This window comes from Salvelinus namaycush, chromosome 12, assembly GCF_016432855.1.
Source record: "Salvelinus namaycush isolate Seneca chromosome 12, SaNama_1.0, whole genome shotgun sequence".
NCBI lineage: Eukaryota > Metazoa > Chordata > Actinopteri > Salmoniformes > Salmonidae > Salvelinus > Salvelinus namaycush.
This window is the reverse complement of record NC_052318.1, coordinates 23482496-23507147: the sequence shown is the minus strand read 5'-3', so window position 1 is coordinate 23507147 and position 24652 is coordinate 23482496. Positions and strand designations below refer to the sequence as shown.

At 44.2% G+C, this 24652-nt stretch overlaps 1 protein-coding gene and 1 long non-coding RNA gene across 2 annotated transcripts in view; both read left to right on the top strand.

Annotated features, from left to right (window-relative positions):
* The window catches only part of LOC120056503 (vacuolar protein sorting-associated protein 37D-like), a 49831-nt gene extending 27947 nt beyond the window's left edge, over positions 1 to 21884 (top strand). Inside the window, exons 3-4 of the mRNA XM_039004680.1 lie at positions 14713 to 14795; positions 20829 to 21884. Of these exons, the coding sequence (XP_038860608.1) occupies positions 14713 to 14795; positions 20829 to 21359 (614 nt within the window). The 3' untranslated portion in view covers positions 21360 to 21884. The remainder of the gene's footprint in view (positions 1 to 14712; positions 14796 to 20828) is intronic.
* On the top strand, positions 8464 to 9739 carry LOC120056504. The gene is made up of 2 exons (XR_005477804.1): positions 8464 to 8732; positions 9213 to 9739. It is a non-coding gene; the product is annotated as an uncharacterized LOC120056504 (long non-coding RNA).
* Positions 21885 to 24652: the final 2768 nt, after the last annotated feature.

Sequence of the window (24652 nt, the reverse complement as noted above, 5' to 3'; positions counted from 1 at the left end):
GTTGAAAACAGCAGGTCTGGGACAGGTAGCACGTCCGGTGAACAGGTCAGGGTTCCATAGCCGCAGGCAGAACAGTTGAAACTGTAGCAGCAGCACGGCCAGGTGGACTGGGGACAGCAAGGAGTCATCATGCCAGGTAGTCCTGAGGCATGGTCCTAGGGCTCAGGTCCTCCGAGAGAGAGAAAGAAAGAGAGAAAGAGAGAATTAGAGAGAGCATACTTAAATTCACACAGGACACCGAATAAGACAGGAGAAGTACTCCAGATATAACAGACTGACCCTAGCCCCCCGACACATATCCTACTGCAGCATAAATACTGTAGGCTGAGACAGGAGGGGTCAGGAGACACTGTGGCCCCATCCGATGATACCCCCGGACAGGGCCAAACAGGCAGGATATAACCCCAACCACTTTGCCAAAGCACAGCCCCCACACCACTAGAGGGATATCTTCAACCACCAACTTACCATCCTGAGACAAGGCCGAGTAAAGCCCACAAAGATCTCCACCACGGCACAACCCAAGGGGGGGCGCCAACCCAAACAGGAAGATCACGTCAGCAACTCAACCCACTCAAGTGACGCACCCCTCCTAGGGACGGCATGGAAGAGCACCAGTAAGCCAGTGACTCAGCCCCTGTAATAAGGTTAAAGGCAGAGACTCCCAGTGGAGAGAGGGGAACCGGCCAGGCAGAGACAGCAAGGGCGGTTCGCTGCTCCAGAGCCTTTCCGTTCACCTTCACACTCCTGGGCCAGACTACACTCAATCATATGACCCACTGAAGAGATGAGTCTTCAGTAAAGACTTAAAGGGTGAGACCGAGTCAGCGTCTCTCACATGGGTAGGCAGACCATTCCATAAAAATGGAGCTCTATAGGAGAAAGCCCTGCCTCCAACTGTTTGCTTAGAAATTTTAGGGACAATTAGGAGGCCTGCGTCTTGTGACTGTAGCGTACGTGTAGATGTGTACGGCAGGACCAAATCGGAAAGATAGGTAGGAGAAAGCCCATATAATGCTTTGTAGGTTAGCAGTAAAACCTTGAAATCAGCCCTTGCCTTAACAGGAAGCCAGTGTAGGGAGGACTGGAGTAATATGATCAAATTTTGGGGTTCTAGTCAGGATTCTAGCAGCCGTATTTAGCACTAACTGAAGTTTATTTAGTGCTTTATCCGGGTAGCCGGAAAGTAGAGCATTGCAGTAGTCTAACCTAGAAGTAACAAAAGCATGGATACATTTTTCTGCATAATTTTTGGACAGAAAGTTTCTGATTTTTGCAATGTTACGTAGATGGAAAAAAGCTGTCCTTGAAACAGTCTTGATGTGTTCGTGAAAATAGAGATCAGGGTCCAGAGTGACGCCGAGGTCCTTCGCAGTTTTATTTGAGACGACTGTACAACTATCAAGATTAATTGTCAGATTCAACAGAAGATCTCTTTATTTCTTGGGACCTAGAACAAGCATCTCTGTTTTGTCCGAGTTTAAAAGTAGAAAGTTTGCAGCCATCCACTTCCTTATGTCTGAAACACAGGCTTCTAGGGAGGGCAATTTTGGGGCTTCACCATGTTTCATTGAAATGTACAGCTGTGTGTCATCCGCATAGCAGTGAATGTTAACATTATGTTTTCGAATGACATCCCCAAGATGTAAAATAGGTTCCTAAAACGGAACCTTGAGGAAGACCAACATTTTCAGTTGATTTGTCAGAGGACAAACCATTCACAGAGACAAACTGATATCTTTCCGACAGATAAGATCTAAACCAGGCCAGAACTTGTCCGTGTAGACCAATTTGGGTTTCCAATCTCTCCAAAAGAATGTGGTGATCGATGGTATCAAAAGCAGCACTAAGGTTTAGGAGCACAAGGACAGATGCAGAGCCTCGGTCTGACGCCATTAAAAGGTAATTTACCACCTTCACAAGTGCAGTCTCAGTGCTATGATGGGGTCTAAAACGAGACTGAAGCATTTCGTATACATTGTTTGTCTTCAGGAAGGCAGTGAGTTGCTGCACAACAGCTTTTTCAAAATGTTTTGAGAGGAATGGAAGATTCGATATAGGCCGATAGTTTTTTATATTTTCTGGGTCAAGGTTTGGCTTTTTCAAGAGAGGCTTTATTACTGCCACTTTTAGTGAGTTTGGTACACATCCGGTGGATAGAGAGCCGTTTATTATGTTCAACATAGGAGGGCCAAGCACATGAAGCATCTCTTTCAGTAGTTTAGTTGGAATAGGGTCCAGTATGCAGCTTGAAGGTTTAGAGGCTGTCACGTTCTGACCTTAGTTCCTTTTTTATGTCTTTATTTTAGTTTGGTCAGGGCGTGAGTTGGGGTGGGCATTCTATGTTGTTATTCTATGTTTTGTTCTGTGTGTTATATTTCTATGTGTTTGGCCTAGTATGGTTCTCAGTCAGAGGTAGGTGTCGATCGTTGTCTCTGATTGAGAATCATACTTAGGTAGCCTGTTTTCCCACTATGGGTTGTGGGTAGTTATTTTCTGTGTCTGTGTTTCACCATACAGAACTGTTTCGGTTGTTTGTTTGTTTGTGCTTTTGTTATTTTGTTCAGTGTTCAGTTGATTTATTAAAAATCTAATTATGGACACTTACCACGCTGCACATTGGTCCGATATTTCCTACTCCTCCTCAGACGAAGAGGAGAATCGTTACAGAGGCCATGATTATTTTCATCATTGTGTCAATAGATATAATACTAAAACACTTGAGTGTCTCTCTTGATCCTAGGTCCTGGCAGAGTTGTGCAGACTCAGGACAACTGAGCTTTGGAGGAATACGCAGATTTAAAGAGGAGTCCGTAATTTGCTTTCTAATGATCATGATCTTTTCCTCAAAGAAGTTCATGAATTTATTACTGATGAAGTGAAAGCCATCCTCTCTTGGGGAATGCTGCTTTTTAGTTAGCTTTGCGACAGTATCAAAAAGACATTTCGGATAAACAGCTTAGAAAAGTGCAGAAAATGATGTCATGGCTTTAGAAGCTTCTGATAGGCTAATTGACAGAATTTGAGTCAATTGGAGGTGTACCTGTGGATGTATTTCAAGGCCTACCTTCAAACTCAGTGCCTCTTTGCTTGACATCATGGGAAAATCAAAAGAAATCAGCCAAGACCTCCACAAGTCTGGTTCATCCTTGGGAGCATTTTCCAAACACCTGAAGGTATCACGTTCATCTGTACAAACAATAGTACACAAGTATAAACACCATGGGACCACGCAGCCGTCACACCGCTCAGGAAGGAGACGCGTTCTGTCCCCTAGAGATGAACGTACTTTGGTGCGAAAAGTGCAAATCAATTCCAGAACAACAGCAAAGGACCTTGTGAAGATGCTGGAGGAAACAAGCACAAAAGTATCTATATCCACAGTAAAACAAGTCCCATATCAACATAACCTGAAAGGCCACTCAGCAAAGAAGAAGCCACTGCTCCAAAACTGCCATAAAAAAGCCAGACTATCATCCCAACCGTGAAGCATGGGGGTGGCAGCATCATGTTGTGGGGGTGCTTTGCTGCAGGAGAGTCTGGTGCACTTCACAAAATAGATGGCATCATGAGGTAGGAAAATTATGTGGATGTATTGAAGCAACATCTCAAGACATCAGTCAGGAAGTTAAAGTTTGGTCGCAAATGGTTCTTCCAAATGGACAATGACCCCAAGCATACTTCCAAAGTTGTGGCAAAATGGCTGAAGGACAACAAAGTCAAGGTATTGGAGTGGCCATCACAAAGCCCTAACCTCAATCCTATAGAAAATCTGTGAACAGAACTGAAAAAGCGTGTGCGAGCAAGGAGGCCTACAAACCTGACTCAGTTACACCAGCTCTGTCAGGAGGAATGGGCCAAAATTGGCCCAACTTATTGTGGGAAGCTTGTGGAAGGCTTCCCGAAACGTTTGACACAAGTTAAACAATTTAAAGGCAATGCTATCAAAAAGTAATTGAGTGTATGTAAACTTCTGACCCACTAGGAATGTGATGAAAGAAATAAAAGCTGAAATAAATCATTCTCTCTATTATTATTCTGACATTTTACATTCTTGAAATAAAGTGGTGATCCTAACTGACCTAAGACAGGGAATTTTTACTGGGATTAAATGTCAGGAATTGTGAAAAACTGAGTTCACGTGTATTTGGCTAAGGTGTATGTAAACTTCTGACTACAACTGTACATACTGTTTATAAATGAGGCCCCAGGTATGCATTTTATCCGCCTCATCTACATCCTAAAAGATTTCTGGGAACTCTACCAAACTTGTCAGAGGGAGGCATAGCAGATGTCAGCACAGTGCCTTTATGTTATAAAAAGCTTGAAACATTGCAAAGAGACAGGGTGACACATTCAGGAAACATCACTGTGTGTCTCTTTGTGTGAAGCCCATCAAGCTCATTTTATCATCCCCATTCAAGAGGAGCAGCAGCAGACCGCAGTATTTACAGTATCTCCACATACCAAAGAGAACACCCACTGTTATGTCAGGAAGAGTGTGTGCGTGTGTCTGGGGGAGAGGGCTTTCATTTCGCTGAATAAAATGTTCTAGGAGCTTGCGTGCTTTGTCTTTTTCATCCTGACCTAATTTGAGAGAGAAGACATGTTGTGCTATGTAGGCATCTAAACCGGGCCAGGGTCCTGCAGAGTTATAATTTACTGCTGACCCACTGGCTAATTTTGAGGGCTCTAATACACCAAACCCTGCGACACCCCACCTGTGATATTATGACCTATTTGCGTAGCATCAGTATACAACAGTATGAGCTTCCACGTTAGACGTCTTAATATGAATTCCCATATTAATTTTACAGGACACTACCATTGGAAAAGGACATTCCTGTGGACACATGTCCTTTTATTTTTATTTAACCTTTATTTACCTAGGCAAGTGTCACGTCCTGACCATAGAGAGTCCTTATTTTCTATGGTGGAGTAGGTCAGGGCGTGACTGGAGGGTTAGTCTAGTTTATATTTTCTATGTGGGGTTCTAGTTCTGTGCCAGCTCCACGCACCAGGCCTCCAGTGCGCCTCCCTAGTCCGGTACATCCTGTGCCTGCTCCCCGCACTCGCCCTGAAGTGCGTGTCACCAGTCTGGCTCCACCTGTGCCGGCTCCACGCACTAGGCCTCCAGTGTGTCTTCCCAGTCAGGTGCGTCCTGTGCCTGCTCCCCGCACTCGCCCTGAAGTGTGTGTCACCAGTCCGGTGCCACCTGTGCCGGCCCCACGCATCAGGCCTCCAGTGCGTCTCCCCAGTCCAGAGCTTCCGGCGACAGTTCCCAGTCCAGAGCTTCCAGACGACGGTTCCCAGTCCAGAGCTTCCGGCGACGATCCCCAGTCCAGAGCTTCCGGCGACGATCCCCAGTCCAGAGCTTCCGGTGACGGTTCCCAGTCCAGAGCTTCCGGTGACGGTTCCCAGTCCAGAGCATCTGGTGATGAGTCCCAGTCCAGAGCTTCCGGCGACGGTTCACAGTCCAGAGCTTCTGGCGACGTTTCACAGTCCGGAACCTCCAACGACGGTCCACAGTCCGGAACCTCCTGAGACGGTCCACGGTCCGGAATCTCCTGCGACGGTCCACTGTCCGGAACCTCCTGCGACGGTCCACGGTCTAGAACCTCCAGCTCCAGGGCAGGAGCCTTCCTCTGCGCCGATGCCCAGTCCGAGCACGGCGTCCAGTCCAGCTACAAGGCAGGAACCTTCCTCTGCGCCGATGTCCAGTCCAAACACGGCGTCCAGTCCAGCTCCATGGCAGGAGTCTTCCTCTGCACCGATGTCCAGGCCAGGGCCGGTGTCCAGTCCCGCTCCATGGCAGGAGCCTTCCTCGGCATCTAGGTCCAGTCCAGGCACAGTGTTCAGCCTGGGTCCATGGCTGGATCCGCAGGATGAGCGGGTTCTTCAGCCCGCACCAGAGCCACCACCAAAGATGGTTGATCCGCGGGATGAGCGGGTTCTTCGTCCCGCACCAGAGCCGCCTCCGATGCTAGCGGATCCACGGGATGAGAGGGTTCTTCGTCCTGCACCAGAGCCGCCACCGACACTAGACACCCCCCCAACCCTCCCTTTTAGTTTCAGGTTTTGCGGCCAGAGTCCACACCTTTGGGGGGGGGATACTGTCACGTCCTGACCATAGAGTCCTTATTTTCTATGGTAGAGTAGGTCAGGGCGTGACTGTGGGGTTAGTCTAGTTTATATTTTCTATGTGGGGTTCTAGTTTTGTTTTCTATGTTGGTGTTTTCTATGTTGGCGCACTGGAGGCCTGGTGCGTGGAGCTGGCACAGGACGTACTGGGCTGTGAAGGCGCACTGGAGACCTGGTGCGTAAAGCCGGCATCAATTGTACCGGAACTTTAACACACTTCGCACAGTGACTACGAGGAGTTGGCACAGGACGTACTGGGCTGTGAAGGCGTACTGGAGAGGCCTTTCTAGGGAGTTTTTCCTAGCCACCGTGCTTCTACACCTGCATCGCTTGCTGTTTGGGGTTTTAGGCTGGGTTTCTGTACAGCACTTCGAGATATTAGCTGATGTACGAAGGGCTATATAAATACATTTGATTTGATATGATTCCCAATTAGAGGCAGCTAGCTATCGTTGTCTCTAATTGGGGATCATATTTAAGTAGCATTTTTTCCACCTGTGTTTGGTGGGATATTGTTTATGGGTAGTTATATGTCAGCACTCCATTGTCATCACGTTTCGTTCTTGCTTTATTGTTTTGTGCGTTTCACTAAATAAAGGTGTGGAACCCAGATCACGCTGCACGTTGGTCCGAGTATGCTTCAAACGATCGTGACAGCAAGTCAGTTAAGAACACATTCTTATTTACAATGACGGCCTACCCCGGCCAAACCAGGACGACGCTGGGCCAATTGTGCGCCGCACTATGGGACTCCCAATTACAGCCAAATGTGATACAGCCTGGTCCTTGCATTGGTGTCTATATGCAGTGCTGCAGGCATACCAGTCAGCAGTAATGCTATCTAATAGCCATTGACAAGAGACAATGTCAGCTGCAGTTCAATCATAAAATCGGTCTTCTTTCTGTTGGCTTGCTTGGAGAACAGACCTTTTCAAATGTGCAAAATCCTAAATCCTCTGCTGTGGGTGTCAGCACGCCAACCGCCACTCCCAGAGGTTGGGGGTGGTGTTGCTCCCCCCCCACACCATTTCCCCCAGAGGTGGACCCGCTACCGCTAGTGCTATTGTGTTAGCCAGTTACCCTTCAGGCCTGCTGAATTATTTCTGCCCTCAATGTAGGTCACATGCAGCTGCTCCTGTAGTGTTTTGATGTCTCCTCCCATTACACCCCAACATCTGTAGCACAGGGTCATGCACGTGACACGCCTCGCCCCACCATTTCCCACATGCATGGTTCTCACGCATTTGAAGATACATGTTCACACAGCTCTTGCCAGAAGAGGCCTTAATGTTGGTTTGGATTATTCATGTTCAGGCAATGGAGACATGAACGGAGGCGTAGGTGCAGAGTTGTCATGGGCTTGTTATTGGAATGTTTACTATGGTTTGTTGTTTTTGTGTGAACACTGCCTGTGGTGCTCTGTATAAATCATTAGCATGCTAAAATCCATTATCACAGGTCAACTGAAGTGACATGTTAAAGGGAACATCTTGTGGAGACATGTTCAACTAAAACTATGCTGAAAACACCACTAATTGGCTGGACAAACAAGGAGATCTGTGTACAATTAGCTATTATGCATTTTCTGAATAACAGTAGGCCTGTTTGCCACAGCTGTTGGGCTGGTCTTTGCATATCCTGCATTTTTAGCTCCATCTGTCTAGATACAAGGGTGGGGGCTTCTCTCTGTGGTGCAGAAAGATAGTGTCATCACCGTGACCTTTCTTAGCTCCACGGTTACGCTGGCCAACTTGCCTGGGCCACTTACTACCCTGCGGCCGTAAACAAATGAGGGCACGTTAATATGATGACACGTTTCCATAGTAACAGCAAAGCTACACGTCAAGGGACAAGCCCCCATTTTTCATCAGCTGGGTTGAGCTAATAGATTGTGTTTGCCTTATTCCCCTGCCCCGGGGCCTACCGATGACACTGCAAACATTATTCAATGGAAGTGGAGCCTTGCTGTGTGAGGATGCCTCTTTCTCGTGTTGACAGGCTGAGAGAGAAGAGCTAGAGGCTTTTCTTAATTTGAGCAAACCTCAATGTTTTTAAATGTTTACTCACAGGTAACATTTACAGCTCCCCAGCCCCTCACACACCCCTAAAGGGGACTACAGACAATACGCAAACAGGGCCAACGGAACGTAGCGCAGTGTTGCAATGTCGTTTTGCGCCACAAAAGAGGCAGTTCCTTGTAATACCTGGAAATTGAGACCCGACGTATCATTCCTTGCGAATACTGAGGGGCAGTATTAAGTTGGTTTTGCAATGTAAGTCCCCGCCCCTGTGTCTACGTCATATATTTTCCGGTATCCCTTCTGGTGTAAACACAGAACAGATGGTCTGCTACTTTGCTTCTACTACTTGCAAGCTTCCTTTTTTATTTGAGATTTGCTAAGTGCAATTTTGTCTATGTCCAGTTTGGAGGAGCGTCTGTGCGAGCCGATGAGACAATAGGAGAACCTTTACAACCCTTCGATGCGGTTATATTCGGACAAGCCAGCAAAAGTCAACAGCTGGAGGGAGATATCACGAAATTTGAACACCGATACTGATATCAAAGAAACATGTAGAAAGATTCGGAACTGGTATGTTCACAATCTGAAAAGTGAATTTGGCAAGAGGAGTGGGGCTGCTGGTGGTGTATGTCCCACCGATTCTCAGACAACTAGATTGGCTTTGTGTTCACGTGAAACATCAACAGACAGACACCGATATGCCAGATACAGTATGTAGTCGTTATGCAACCGAGTCCTTTTGTACATTATGTGTGTGGGTGTTTGTGATCTTATGTTTAGCAGACCTAGTTAGAACATATGACATCAGCTCTTTTCTGGATGGGGGAAACTGTAAGTGGGAAATATTCAGTGCTTGTGTTATAATAATGATGGCAAGTTCAAACATCAGAAAACAGACGGTGTGTTGTGTGTGTTAATTAGATTGAGATGTTTATGAAATCCATTTTAACTCCATGGAGCCCATGGAGATATTTTAAGATTGCTTGCATTGTATTCTAATGTATTCGCCATGTGCTTGTACTTGTTGGATGTGGGTGATGTTTTGGACAGTCCAGAGATGGAGATGAGGGCCCATCTACAGGTGGTTCATCGCCCCTTGATTCATCATCTCCCCAGCCTGGTTCATCACCTGTCCGGCACCTCTCTCCAACACCTAGGCCCTTCTCACAAACACCCAACCCACTGTCCAGGCGCACCTGTGCCCTCTGCCATGCAACTCCATCAACCTCCACCCCATCTCCCTGACCCATCTCTCCGAGAAAGACAGCTGAGGATCCTTTGGACACTGACATTATGCAGTGGGTGGATGACTTAAATAAACTGCACCAGGAGTTACAGAAACAGCAACAGAGTCCAGCAAAGGCCGTCTACGATGTCATGGTACAATGGATGATGTCTATTCCTGATCAACGTCTCCTGTTTGTCTCACCGCAAAAACTGTTGTGTGCTTTTTTTCTTTCTCATTCATACATACATTAGGGTGGTGGGTAATTTACTGGGGATTTTTGTGCAGTACAGTAAAGTTGTACTGCTTTGTACATGATATCAAATCCAAATAAATTTTTATTGGTCACATACACATGGTTAAAAGATGTTAATGCGAGTGTAGCGAAATGCTTGTGCTTCTAGTTCCAACCTTGCAGTAAAATCTAACAAGTAATCTAACAATTTCACAACAACTACCTTATACACACCAGTGTAAAGGAATTAATAAGAATATGTACATATAAATATATGGATAAGCGATGGCCGAACAGCATAGGCAATATGCAGTAGATGGTATAGAGTACAGTAGATACAGTTGAAGTTGGAAGTTTACACGGAACCCAAACCGGCTGTGCGCGTGCGCTATCGTGCATACATTTATTTGTCCCCCTACACCAAACGCGATCACTACACGCAGGTTAAAATATCAAAACAAACTCTGAACAAATTACATTCATTTGGGGCCAGGTCGAAAAGCATTAAACATGTATGGCTAGTTAGCTTGCACTTGCTAAATAAATTGTCCTATTTAGCTAGCTTGCTGTTGCTAGCTAATTTGTCCTGGGATATAAACATTGAGTTGTTATTTTACCTGAAATGCACAAGGTCTTCTACCCCGACAATTAATCCACACATAAAACGGCCAACCGAATCGTTTCTAGTCATCTCTCCTCCTTCCAGGCTTTTTCATCTTTAAACTTATATGGTGATTGGCATCTACACTTTTACCACGACAACCGGCATAAAACATTTCGTCTTTCAATCACCCACGTGGGTATAACCAATGAGGAAATGGCACGTGGGTACCTGGTTCTATAAACCAATGAGGAGATGGGAGAGGCAGGACTTTCAGAAATAGGAATGACTTCAATTTTAGCCCTTGCAACGCAGACGCTCGTTGACGAGCACGAGCAGTGTGGGTGCAATAATTGAAAAACATAGATTTCTAAATTTATTTTGCGATGCTCGCGCACGCGATGTGTCCGGTCTGGTCAGCCTGTTAGCCAAATACATTTAAACTCAGTTTTTCACAATTCCTGACATTTAATCCTAGTAAAAATACCCTGTCTTAGGTCAGTTAGTATCAACACTTTATTTTAAGAATGTGAAATGTCAGAAAAATAGTAGAGAGAATGATATTTCAGCTTTTATTTATTTCAACACATTCCCAGTGGGTCAGAAGTTTACATACACTCAATTAGTATTTGGTAGCATTGCCTTTAAATTGTTTAACTTGGGTCAAACGTTTCGGGTAGCCTTCCACAAGCTTCCCACAATAAGTTGGGCAAATTTTGGCCCATTCCTCCTGACAGAGCTGGTGTAACTGAGTCAGGTTTGTAGGCATCCTTGTAGGCCTCCTTGCTCGCACACATTTTTTCAGTTCTGCCCACAAATTTTCTATGGGATTGAGGTCAGGGCTTTGTGGTGGCCACTCCAATACCTTGACTTTGCTGTCCTTAAGCCATTTTGCCACAACTTTGGAAGTATGCTTGGGATCATTGTCCATTTGGAAGACCCATTTACGACCAAGCTTTAACTTCCTGACTGATGTCTTGAGATGTTGCTTCAATATATCCACATACATTTCCTACCTCATGATGCCATCTATTTTGTGAAGTGCACCAGTCCCTCCTGCAGCAAAGCACCCCCACAACATGATGCTGCCACCCCCATGCTTCACGGTTGGGATGGTGTTCTTCGGCTTGCAAGCATTCCCCTTTTTCCTCCAAACATTAGGATGGTCACTATGGTCAAACTGTTCTATTTTTGTTTCATCAGACCAGAGAACATTTCTCCAGAAAGTATGATCTTTGTCCCCATGTGCAGTTGCAAACCATAGTCTGGCTTTTTTATGGCAGTTTTGGAGCAGTGGCTTCTTCCTTGCTGAACGGGCTTTCAGGTTATGTCGATATAGGACTTGTTTTACTGTGGATATAGATAGTTTTGTACCCGTTTCCTCCAGCATCTTCACAAGGTCCTTTGCTGTTGTTCTTGGATTGATTTGCACTTTTCGCACCAAAGTACGTTCATCTCTAGGAGACAGAACGCGTCTCCTTCCTGACCGGTATGACGGCTGCGTGGTCCAATGGTGTTTATACTTGCGTACTATTGTTTGTACAGATGAACGTGGTACCTTCAGGCGTTTGGAAAATGCTCCCAAGGATGAACCATACTTGTGAACCATACTTGGCTGATTTCTTTTGAATTTCCCATGATGTCAAGCAAAGAGGCACTGAGTTTGAAGGTATGCCTTGAAATACATCCACATGTACACCTCCAATTGACTCAAATTATGTCAATTAGCCTATCAGAAGCTTCTTAAGCCATGACATAATTTTCTGGAATTTCCCAAGCTGTTTACAGGCACAGTCAACTTAGTGTATGTAAATGTCTGACCCACTGGAATTGTGATACAGTGAATTATAAGTGAAATAATCTGTCTGTAAACAATTGTTGGAAAAATGACTTGTGTCATGCACAAAGTAGATGTCCTAACCGACTTGCCAAAACTATAGTTTGTTAACAAGACATTTGTGGAGTGGTTGAAAAACAAGTTTTACTGACTCCAACCTAAGTGTATGTGTAAACTTCCAACTTCAACTGTATGCTTTGGACATAGGCCCCCATCCTTTTATTGAGATACCAGATCACTTTCATGTGAGACATATCATTGCAACGTATATATTGGTACTATTTTCACATCATATGTGTATAGTTGCATGTATTTATGCGTATCTTAACTGGATATGGCCGGTACCTTGCATCGCAGACTGCCATCAGGACCATTGAGAAAAAGCCCTTGTTGTAGTAATCGCTGCCCGAGTTTGCCAGGTCTTGGATCCGAACATGTTTTCCGTCAACAGCTCCTGCACAATACGGATAATTCCAACGATCCCCAAAATCTCTGCAGATTTCTGCCCATTGTACTATGGAGGGATAAACAAATAAAATCCTCTTTCAAGACATGCCAGATAGCCTGGCACACTTCCGTGACGATGGCACAAACTGTTGAGATTCCTAGCTTATAAATTATAACTTGCAGTGATACTTGTCCGTGTGCTGCCACTCGCCAAAAACCAAAGGGTCACACAGCCTTTGTGCAGCAATTACGGGCAAGCTGTGAGTTCTCTCGTACGAGATGTAAGGGGAAAGCCGCTGAAGCAAGTCGTCAAATCTGGCAACCGACATATGAAAGTATTGAACATGTCTTTCCTTGTCAATGCTTCGCATAGGTTGTACAAGAGACGTGTATTCTCCATTTTCTCAGTTTTTTCTTTCTTCTTCTTCTTCTCCTGAGTAGTAATAGCAGTTCAATCTCTTGCTGTTCAAGCTCTAGCAAAAGCAATTCAAAAAGAGACATGTTTGCTTCTGTGGCTAAAAAGTTGTATCGTAAAGCATTGAACACCAGACTAGCCTGACATGTAGCTAGCATTTGTAAACAGGCATATAACACCGGATCCGGAAGTTCAAACGTCGTCGCTAGCTAGATTGAAAAAGAGTTCCTCGGCTCCTCTTGCTTGGTAGCTTCTCTGGTTCCCTAAGCCCCTAGTGGATATACACTACACAAGGCGGACTTCCTCTCTGGGGAACGACTCCACCCACGAACATGCATGCATGTACTGTAGATCTACGCACGTTAATCGTGTAGACCCCTTAATGGACGGATCAAAATGTACAGAATGGATACCTGGAAGAAAATGGGGAAGGGTCATACTTTTTCAATTTCAGTCCAGGGGATGGACATGTAATTTGTAATTGATGAAATTTAAATATTTCTCAGGGGTTTTAGAATTAGTTGCTAGTTGCTAAGCTATATATCGATGTGTGCCCATCACACTGATTGAAGTGGATTTAACAAGTAATTTAACAAGTAAGTTTTTCACACTCAGTGTATAATGTGATCTATAACAGTGCTTTGGTTTGCGAAACAAGCTGTAAAATACCCGGGAAAGATGTGATTCCGATGCATATTGGGATATCGTTGTTTCGTGTCTTAGACATTCAGAGGCTGACTTTGCTTGGGAAAAAATAAAATTATGTCACTAGCAATTGATTAAGCTATTCACTTCAGCCACCCCTCAGAGCCTGGTTCCTCTCTAGGTTTCTTCCTAGGTTCCTGCCTTTCTAGGGAGTTTTTCCTAGCCACCGTGCTTCTACATCTGCATTGCTTGCGGTTTGGGGTTTCTGTATAAGCATTTTATGACATCTGCTGATGTAAAAAGGGCTTTATAAATAAATGTGATAGATTGATTGACTCTCTGTAAAATAGAAGAGGTTTAAACCCAGATAGCTTTTAGGGAATCACTTGTGACCTTCTCTCATTGGGTTAAGGTAGGCCTAACTTTTCAAAGTACCATTCCCAGATTCCTAATGATGTCTCAGATTTAATCAATCGACAGCCCATGCATCCCATGAGAAACCGGGGAGCCACAATGGAGCAGGAGTCATGTGACAGCTCTCAGTTGTCTCTCTCCAGAATGAAAGGACTCCCCCAACCCCCATAGCCTAGCCTATACTGTATGTCCACATCACATTTCATTAATAACGCTCTGTATTCCACACAGCCTGCTCAAGGATCTTTACCATGAGCCACAACCTTCTGGCCTGCAGCCCTGTGTATCAGAATTCCTGCGGTGCCATGTAATGCTTACAGTATGAAGAACCGTTTCTAAATCTGCATATTTAAGGCTCTGGTCTGTCCAACAAGTGAGGGTAAACGGTAGACATGTTCTCTGCAATCCATTTTGTTGAAATTATTATTTTGGGGTATAGAGGAGGGTCACTTGTTTTATTTTCAAGCATTCAGAGAGGGTTTAGGTCAAATATATTTTGCTGGAGGCAGGGCCATCCATTTTCATTTCAGAGGTCCGATTTTGAAATAATGTTCATTCCCTGAAAGGTTATTTGTTTTTAAATAATTTAATCTCACCTGGTTTCTCAGTGACTAAACCACCCTCAGTCTTGAGCTAGTCATAAGTCACTCTTTTGGTAGGCTCTTTTTCTTAACTGTTCCCTCTGTCACTGTCATTCCCTGTGAATAAATTATGTTTCTTTGTCCTTGCAGAGGCCGACATACAGAAGCACAGCCTCCAGACAGCACAGAATCTTCTCCAGGAAGATGTGGCGCGTGCTGAGGAACAGTCTGAGGTAAATCCAAAGCCTGAACTCTAATGTTTAGTCTTAGCATAAACAACTGAGTGTGTTCTTTGCATTGTCAGCACTAGTGTAGTATAATTGAAAAGCCTCCATGCCAGTCAACAGCCAGGCCACTTTTGTTCATTCTGCACTCCGGTAAAGATGGACAGATTACTGCTTGTTCTAGGAATAGTCCATGAAACTCATGCACACTTGAGTATTCAAGAATGCAGGAGTTATGATCCACACTGTACTGGTTGCCTTTTTCAAGTGAGATAAAAAAAAAAAAAATGTTTTCTGTGCACTATACTACATCTATCTGCTCACGATTTCAATAGAAATGTCTACAGTTTGAAAGAGAGCATTTGCCTAGACCTTTTGATTTCAAAAGAACAGGGTCTTTCAAATGTTAATTTGCGCATTAAACACACAATGTTATTGACAACCAGACAGTTAACAGAAATCCATACATGGGGATGATCCGCTCCATTTCCAAAAATGTCCACCTAGACTGAGCAATAGTGTAATCACTGTTCAAATCAATCGACAGCCCATGCATCCCAAGAGAAACCGGGTAGCCACAATGGAGCAGGAGTCATGTGACAGCCCTCAGTTGTCTCTCTCCAGAATGAAAGGACTCCCCCAACCCCCATAGCCTAGCCTATACTGTATGTCCACATCACATTTCATTAATAACGCTCTGTATTCCACACAGCCTGCTCAAGGGTCTTTACCATGAGCCATAGCACAGAACCCCCCCTAACGCTTCATCTTAGTACGTGTGATATTCCGCAAATACCTGTGCGTGAAGGAAGACAGGGAATATTGATAATGTTTACAGTGCTGGGAAATGTAACACTCAAACACTGACATGGTTGGGTGGATTTACAGATATAGGCCTACCTTTGATGAATTATAGCATGTGCCTACATTTACATAAATGTGTATATTCAGCTACTTTTTAATGTGTACTGCAGGTTAACCGTCACGGTTTACTGAAAGATGTAAATACCTCAGTAACCTAAAGCTTCAATTTGATATATCTACACTCAACAAAAATATAAATGCAATATGTAAAGTGTTGGTCCCATGTTTCACAAGCTAAAATAAAAGATCCCAGAAATATTCTCTAAAAGCTTATTTCTCTGATCAAGTCTATGTGAAGGAGATGTGTCGCGCTGCATGAGGCAAATGGTGGTCACACCAGATACTGACTGGTTTTCTGATCCACGCCCCTACCTTTAAAAAAAAGGTAGCTGTGACCAATAGATGCATATCTGTATTCCCATTCATGTGAAATCCATAGATTAGGGACTAATGAATGGGTGGACCTGGCTCTCAAGTGGGGGGGCTATGCCCACCCATGGCTGCGACCCTGCCCAGTCCATAGATGAATGAATTGATTTCAATTGACTGATTTCCTTATATGACTGTAACTCAGTAAAGTATTTTAAATTGTTGCATGTTGCGTTTATATTTTTGTTCAGTGTACTTTCAGCTCGATACTACAACCTATACACTACCCAGCAAACATGCCCACATTGGCACGACGTGGGCCCAATGCGGTCTGAAATGTATAGGCTGCCTACATTGGGCTGATGCAACTTTGCTTATGCACGGATGTCATAATACTTTTGGCTTTGACAACAGCTGATCAATTAGATATGGGGATGCGCTACCGAAATTAACGAATAGCGGGAAACAACGCCATCGCGCTGTAACGTCCTGACCAGAGTTCTTATGTGTTTTGCTTGTTTAGTGTTGGTCAGGACGTGAGCTGGGTGGGAATTCTATGTTGTGTGTCTAGTTCGTCTGTTTCTGTGTCCAGCCTAATATGGTTCTCAATCAGAGGCAGCTGTCAATCGTTGTCCCTGATTGAGAATCATATATAGGTGGCTTGTTTTGTGTTGGGGATTGTGGGTGGTTGGTTCCTGTCTTTGTGTTTTGTCTGCACCAGCTAGGACTGTGACGGTTAGTTTGGTTTGTCATTTTGTATAGTGTCTTGTTTTGTGTTAATTAAATAATGGAAAACTACCACGCTGCACATTGGTCCTCAGATCCTTCTCGCCTCTCCTCGTCTGAGGAGGAGGACGACTTAGACTGCCGTTACACGCGCATGACGTATTTTCAGTATGCGAAAATAAAAATGTTGCATATTATGTGAATTTTCTAAAAACGAGTATGCTTCAATGCCAGGATGTTATGCTAATTTCGGCTCTTCATCTGGCATATCCGCATTGGAAGAGGTGGGCTGCGAGTAATAGTCCTTAGTTCTCTTCAAGTAGCCAAACAATACAACTAGCCTACTTAAATGGTGCCGAATAGCGATGTTTCTGCGGTGGTGTTCAATAGTAGGCCAAGTAGTTTTTGTTCTCCTTCAAATTAACAAGATAATTGCATCGTATGCTTTTTGTTTTCTCATTGAAAAGTGTGTCTTGTTAGCTTGGCCTTTGTCAGAGCTTTAAAACTAAATAATAAACCATATTTTGATTTCTGAATGTGTTGGCAGCGGGGACTCTGGGTGTGGCTGCGTTATTGATGTTAATCAGGCCTTTTGATTTTGATATTGTTTGTTTTAGTTTTGTAGGCTAGGCTACCTATTTAATTATTTAAGTATGGATCAAGCTTCAGCAGTCAGTCTGATCTCGTTCCCAATTATCAGTGCTTTACATGCTGACCAGACCGGACACGTCGGGTGCGCGAGCGTTGCAAAATAAATTTAGAAATCCATGTTATTCAATTCATGTTATTCAACGAGCGTCTGCGATGCCAAGGGCTAAAATAGAACTCCTTTCTATTTCTGATGCAGATCGAGCTGAAAGTGCTGCCTCTCCCATCTCCTCATTGGTTTATAGAAGCAGGTACCCACGTGCCATCTCCTCAATGGTTATACCCACGTGGGTGATTGAAAGACGTACTGTTTTGCCGGTGGTCGTGGTAATACTATGAAAGTTTAGATGCGATCACCATATAAGTTCAAAGATGAAAAAGCCTGGATGGAGGAGAGATGACTAGAAACGATTCAGTTGGCCGTTTTATGTGTGGATTAATTGTCGGAGTAGAGGACCTTGTGCATTTCAGGTAAAATAACTCAATGTTTCTATCCCAGGACAAATTAGCTAGCAACAGCAAGCTAGTTAAATAGGACAAATTAGCTAGCAAATGTAAGCTAACTAGCTAAATTGCCATACATGTTTAATGTTTTTCGACCTGTCCCCAAATTAATGTAATTGGTTCAGAGTTTGTTTTGATATTTTAACCTGCGTGTCGTGATCGCGTTTGGTGTAGGGGGACAAAATAAATGTATGCACGATAGCGCATACGCAGCCGGTTTGGGTTCCGTGTTAGTTTTATGTTGCTGTCCGGCGTTTCTGAAATTGCGATGCAGCAGACGTCTACGTTTTTCTGTGCAATAGCCTTTCGATTTTAACATTAAAAGGTTTTATGTGTACTAGGATATTTGATTTCATTTATATACAGTTACAGTCAAAAGTTTGGACACACCTACTCATTCCAGGGGTTTTCTTTATTTTTACTATTGAGATAAAGCCAAGAGTGTGCAAAGCTGTCATCAAGGCAAAGGGTGGCTACTTTGAAGAATCCAAAATCAAAAATATATTTTTATGATGATTCCATATGTGTTATTTCATAGTTTTGATGTCCACTAGAATATAGTAAAAATAAAGAAAAACCTTGGAATGAGTTGGTGTCCAAACGTTTGACTGGTACTGTATGTTACAGGACTATGGTTTCACTAATAAATATTGAAATTGAACCAAATTATCTGTTTCTGTCATCAGTCCATTTTAAATAGGATAGATGGGCTACGGTATATGTCGAATGTGATAGTCTGCCTATAACTTGCCTGAGTAGGGCCTATAACTACATTCCTATTCTATTCAGAGTTTAGATAAATTAATTGAATTGGAAATGAGCTATTATCAGGCTGGTTAATGCTATGCACGTCTGGAATTTTGAAAAATCCACCCGCACTCTGCCACACACCTACTCAGCCAGTCAGGAGCCGCTACTGCGTTGGTTGCAGCCGTGGCATACTGCATACTTTTTACTAAATGGTACGTGCTAAATAGTATGCGACAATGAGTACATATTATGCAGTTTAAGTATGTAGTATGCTAGTATGGGTATTCGGATATGGCCTATGTTGTTTTCAGTAACTTATTTGTTCTTGTAATATCGCAAACAGATGTGGCTAGCCCATCTTAATGTTTCCAGCTTTAAGGTATTTAGCAAAGACAACCAAGTTGTTGCTTTCATTCATACATTTTATTAGAGAAACTGTTAAGTCTAATATGTCACATGTACTTAAAGCTGGAATCCTTAAATGGTGAAACTGCCACATCCATTTGCGATATCACAACAACAAAGTTACTGCAAACAACACTTTTTTTTCACCTTGGAAATCATTGCACGTGTGCTAGAAGAGCATACTGCATTTTTTTTTACCATTCTGCACGACGCTCCTCAGCTTGACAAAAAAAAACAATCACGGAGGTGGGGCGGCCAGTGGCACAATTTCCCCCTACTGCGGATTCCATCTTTGTCTTTATAAAGACTTCAATGTTGACAGTGTACAAGATCAAATATTTTTGGCGTCACACAACAGAACACTCTCAGTAATGGTTGCACAAAAAGAACTGTGTGCAAACCACATCCCAAAATATTCTAATGAGCCTCTGCCTCTATATTATGAAGTAGCTAGGCTTGGTGTGGGCTAGCCTGTGCACACCTTGCCAACCGCACAGGGCCAATGGAAATGGAGTCACGGGGTCAAGTTTGCTGGGCACATACCGGTATGTTTTTACCCTTGTGTGAAAGGTTATTTTTTACCAAACAATTTGTGCAACCTCGACACATTTAATCTGCCCTCGTACTGTCCTAGGTGATAAAACATTTTTATTTGGCGAGGAACACATGGCGCAACACATTTATTGAGCTTGATCCATTAGCAAGTGGTCCTTGTAATCCTTCATTTCACAAACCCTTTAAGTAGGTGACCGAATGCATAACTGTGAACAGACTACAGTCCTATACAGCACATTCCCATCAAGAGAAAGGCTTACTTCCAGACACTACCCCCCACACACAATCCTTCCAACAGTTTTGATTTATCCATGCAAGGCTGTCCAGCTCACAGACTTAAATAAACTGTGCTTCCTCCACCTCATACAACCCCGATTGATGGCTCCATGACTCAAAGTTGTTAGGGCAGCAGTCAGCCTGATTGATTGGGTGACCCTCATCATAATAGGACTGTGTTGAGTGATGGCTCTTAGCCAGCACTGAAAAAACATGGGTCTCTCAAAAATAGACGACCCTCAGCCCATTTGTTTATGAGATGGATTTCACACAATCAATTTCTCTAACGTATGGCATTAAGGGTGGGTCCTTTTGCGTGTTCCAGCCTTCTAACACCATTTGGTTTTATGTATCGCCGCACTATCTTTAGCGGCTCCCTGTTGAAGACGCCAGATTTCAGCCCCAGAGGCTGAAGGTAATATCATAGTGTTGATTATGTCAAGCCCTCTACAGCTGGCAACTGTGAAGAAAGAAACAGTGTCCAGGGCAATTATGGTGGTACTGTGGGGACCATTTGCGCTGATCCGATATGGAAGAGACACAGTAATGACCCAAGCCTTTTTTGTGTGCGTAGCCAGTAGCTGCCTGTTAATTTAGTAATTTCCATTGGCTGTGCTCAGACAGAGGTTAGAGTGTTTGGGGAGGTGGGCTGTGCGTGCATACTAGACTGTCATGAATTATTCACTCCCCCCATACTGGGCTAGACGGGTCTTCCACCTGCTCCCCATCACTGGGGGCACAGTTGCCAGTCAGACTGATTACAATCATTCTAGGGCTGTTCCAGTGGAAGTGTGGTGAACACTGTATTAATGGAAAAACATAAGTTAATGTGAAATCTACGTTTACATGTGGGGCTGTGTTTGAACTGTTCCCAGGGGTTGGGAATCCTTTTGTTTGAATTCCTGTCTTCTGATACCCGTTTATTTGTGGGCCTCTGATTTGCAGGACCTCCTGGAGAAGTTCATGGAGGGGAACGTGCCCCTGGAGGGGTTTCTGGACTCCTTCCAAAGCTCCAGGAAGAGCTACCACATCCGCCGTGCTCAGGCCGAGAAAATCCAGGAGTTCAACCGAGCCAAACGGAATTCCAGCAAACCCAAAAAGCCAGAGGAGCGAGAGGACAAGATTCGGGACGAGAACCCGGAACCCCAGCGGACCAACGGCTTCATGGCCCAGGGCCCGCCCCGGGTCTTCCAGCTCCGCTACGGCCTCACCCCCGCCATCCTGCTTCCCCACTTCCCCCTGCCACCATCCTCCACCACCTCGCCATCTGCCCCGACCCACACCAGTCTACCTCCGCTGGACTCCCAGCCGGGCCAGACCCAAATCCTGAGCCCCAGTAACTCGCTCTCTGGACATGGGCATCCTGTGAACCTACGGGTCATTGGACAGTTACCCGGAGGCTGGTCAACCAGACCGATGCGGTTACAGCAGCTCTATAGACCCGCCCCTCACCAGCCTGAGCCTCCATACCGATAACAGAGGCATGGGCCCTAGAGGTCTCTAGACATGGAACCAAACAGTGGCTACCAGACTCATGCACGCAAAGATGGCTTTTGAAGCGTTTGTGGAATTGATCTGAAACATATGTTCGCCATCCATGACACAAAACGTAAACATACCTAAAATGGGATATAACCAGAAGCCATAAAGCACGGAATACGTTTAGTTGAAAGCAAGGGAGTAAATGAAGGAGAAACAGGGCATGGTTTTCATTTTTATTTGAATGTTACACTTCCAGGGCGTCACAGGGTTGTAAAGCACAGCTATGATAAGGAAATGTCACAGATGGACTAGTGTCTCCAGCTTGTCATAAAGGACCCCATTGTCCATCCATCCGACTGAGAATTGCAAGGTTTCTATGAAATGGCCTGGTGTCGTTTTGCTGATGATCAATAAAGTCCAAATCATGGTTTTTATTATTAACCTAAATCCTTGTTGATACTTGTTTCATAGTTAGATCCAAGCAAAACAGTCATATTTATGCAGCTTTGGAACCATTTCCAAGCCATCTTTCTGAAATTGCAACACAAAGATGAACCAAGAACACGATATGTGGCAGTGTTTATGCAGCTTCCCTTTTCAAATGCACATTTAGGGCAGATGGTCTTCAAAAAATGGTGTTGTCACATGGATTGTTACAGTCATTGTTATCTTTGGACCGGCTCCCAAATAGGGCTACATTTTCTAAAAGGTCACCAAGATTCTCAGCCGAAGTTGATTACCGTCACAAATAAACCTTGAAGAGTGCCAAACTCTGTGTTATTTCACAAACAGTGTTGAAGCGTTCACATCGGCAAATGATTTACTTATGGAAATCCTATTTGAAATGACCAGCAACAAAGGCTGTTTATTTATTCTGATAGATGAGAAACTGCATTTACATTTTAGTCATTTAGCAGATGTTTTATACAGAGCGACTTACAGTAAGTAGTGTGTACATACATTGTTTTTGTACTTTTGCATACTGGTCCCCCATGGGAATCGAACCCACAACCCTGGTGTTGTAAGCACCATGCTCTACCAACTGAGCCACACAGGATCTTGCAGGACTTCAGCTTTTTTTTCTCCTCCCAACTGAGTAGGAGAGCATGTACATTTTATCTCAGTGAGAAAGCCAACCTTCTGCAGGCTGATCTTAGACAGCACATACTGTTATGATTTAATATGAAACAATTTATTTCCTCAAATTTCCTTACTACCAGTCCAGCATATAAATGCACTTTGCGGAAAATAGGATAATTAAGCAATAAGGCCAGATGGGGTGTGGTGTATGGCCAATATACCACGGCTAAGGGCTGTTCTTATTCACGACACAACGCTGAGTGCCTGGATACAGCCCTTAGCCTGGGTATATTGGCCATATACCACACCCCATCGGGCCTTATTGCTTAAGGCTCCAAGGTGAGGGTGAACTTTATAGCTCAGATCTTGTGCCCTCTCATAGGAGAAGCCTGCCAGGGCAAGCCAGAGCGAACAACCAAGACTTCACTGTGGTCACAAACAAGTCTTCCCCTATGTCCTCAATATGTTATTATGGCAATAAGATTGTACGGAGCTTATAAGTGACTTAAGGGCCAAGAATTAGAGGACTTTATTTAGCCCACATTAATTGTTGACCAGGCCTTTCAGCTCATGTTGGAGTACTGAAGTTACTCGTGTTTTAACATTTGTGACAGTGTGGATTTTAATTCTAACCCAGATATTAGGCCTAATGATAATAAACAGAAGCTATCACAAAAGTCTTTATGAAAGGGAATGGTGTACATATCAATGTGAGGTTTCCATTCTGTTTCAGGATCACAACTAAAGCTTTTAGCATTTTGTCCAGTATAGTATCTTTCTCTTCCCTCCTCAAGGTAACTGAATACTCCTGCATCTTTCCTGAAAATGGATGGGAATGTGAATTACAGTACATCAAATTGAATGTGGTGGTTATTCACTAGCCAAAAACAATACTATTGACATGAAAAGCCCACAGCTTTTCATATCAGTGGATTGTGGTTGCAAGCGCTTCTACAAAATGCCCAGTGTATGTCAAAATGTATCAGTGTGTATTCCATTGAAAATGAGCACTATATAACACTCAAGTCAAGTCAATTTCTCCTTTCTGCCTGTTGTGTATTTAACTGCAATGTCTCAGTATGAATGCGTGTGGCGTATGAAAATATGAGTGGGGCAGGCCACTCCGAATAAGATCATGGCGTCTCAGTAGGTAAATGTCTACTTGTATGGATGTCTGGACACTGAACTGCCAGTGACCTGATTGCGTGAGGAGAAAAAAACAGAGTCGGCGCTGTGTGTGGTGAAGCAAACTAAATGAGAGACAACAATGATTCGTTACAATACTTACATCACTTACTATGAATTCATTGATCTCATTATTTAAGCTTGGCCTACATCATTCAACATTATCAAATCTTATGCTAAAGCCTACAGTATATCGTAAATTAAAGACGTTGTCCTTACTTGTATTCCCTGCAGGCGACACGCAGAAAGCCTGGCCATCTCTCGGTTGACACACCCCCCCCATGGGTCATCTGGAGTCTCATGAGCCTCATGTGCTCTCTCTAACAGGCCCCAGGGGCAACACAGTGGCTGGACAGAGGGGGCAAGGCTTGACAATGGGTAGTAGAACCACAGGCCTTGTCAAATAAAGGAATGTTTCCTGCGCTCTTTAGCAACATTTTATGTCAACAACAGCTGTTGTCACTGGTGGTTTATCTGACAAAATTGCCCTCTGTCATCAGCTCATTTCTAACCTTTAGCTCTATGTCTTTGGTCAAGGAGTTTTATTTTAAAAGTACCCATGCTCGGGGCCTCCCGAGTGGCACAGCGGCCTAAGGCATTGCATTGCAGTGCTAGGGATGTCACTACAGATCCGTGTTCAATCCCAGGATGGGTCACGACCGGGAGAATCGGCGCTCAATTGGGCCAGCGTTGTCCGGGTTAGGGGAGGGTTTGGCCGGCTAGGATGTCCTTGTACCATCGCGCTCTAACGACTCCTTGTGGCGGCTGGGCGCATGCACGCTGACATCGGTCGACAGCTGTACGGTGTTTCCTCTAACACACAGGTGTCAAACTCATTCCACGGGGGGCCGAGTGTCTGCGGGTTTTCGCTCCTCCCTTGTACTTGATTGATGAATTAACATCACTAATTAGTTAGGAACTCCCCACACCTGGTTGTCTAGGGCTTTATTGAAAGGAAAAACCAAAAACCTGCAGACACTAGGCCCTCCGTGGAATGAGTTTGACACCCCTGCTCTAACACA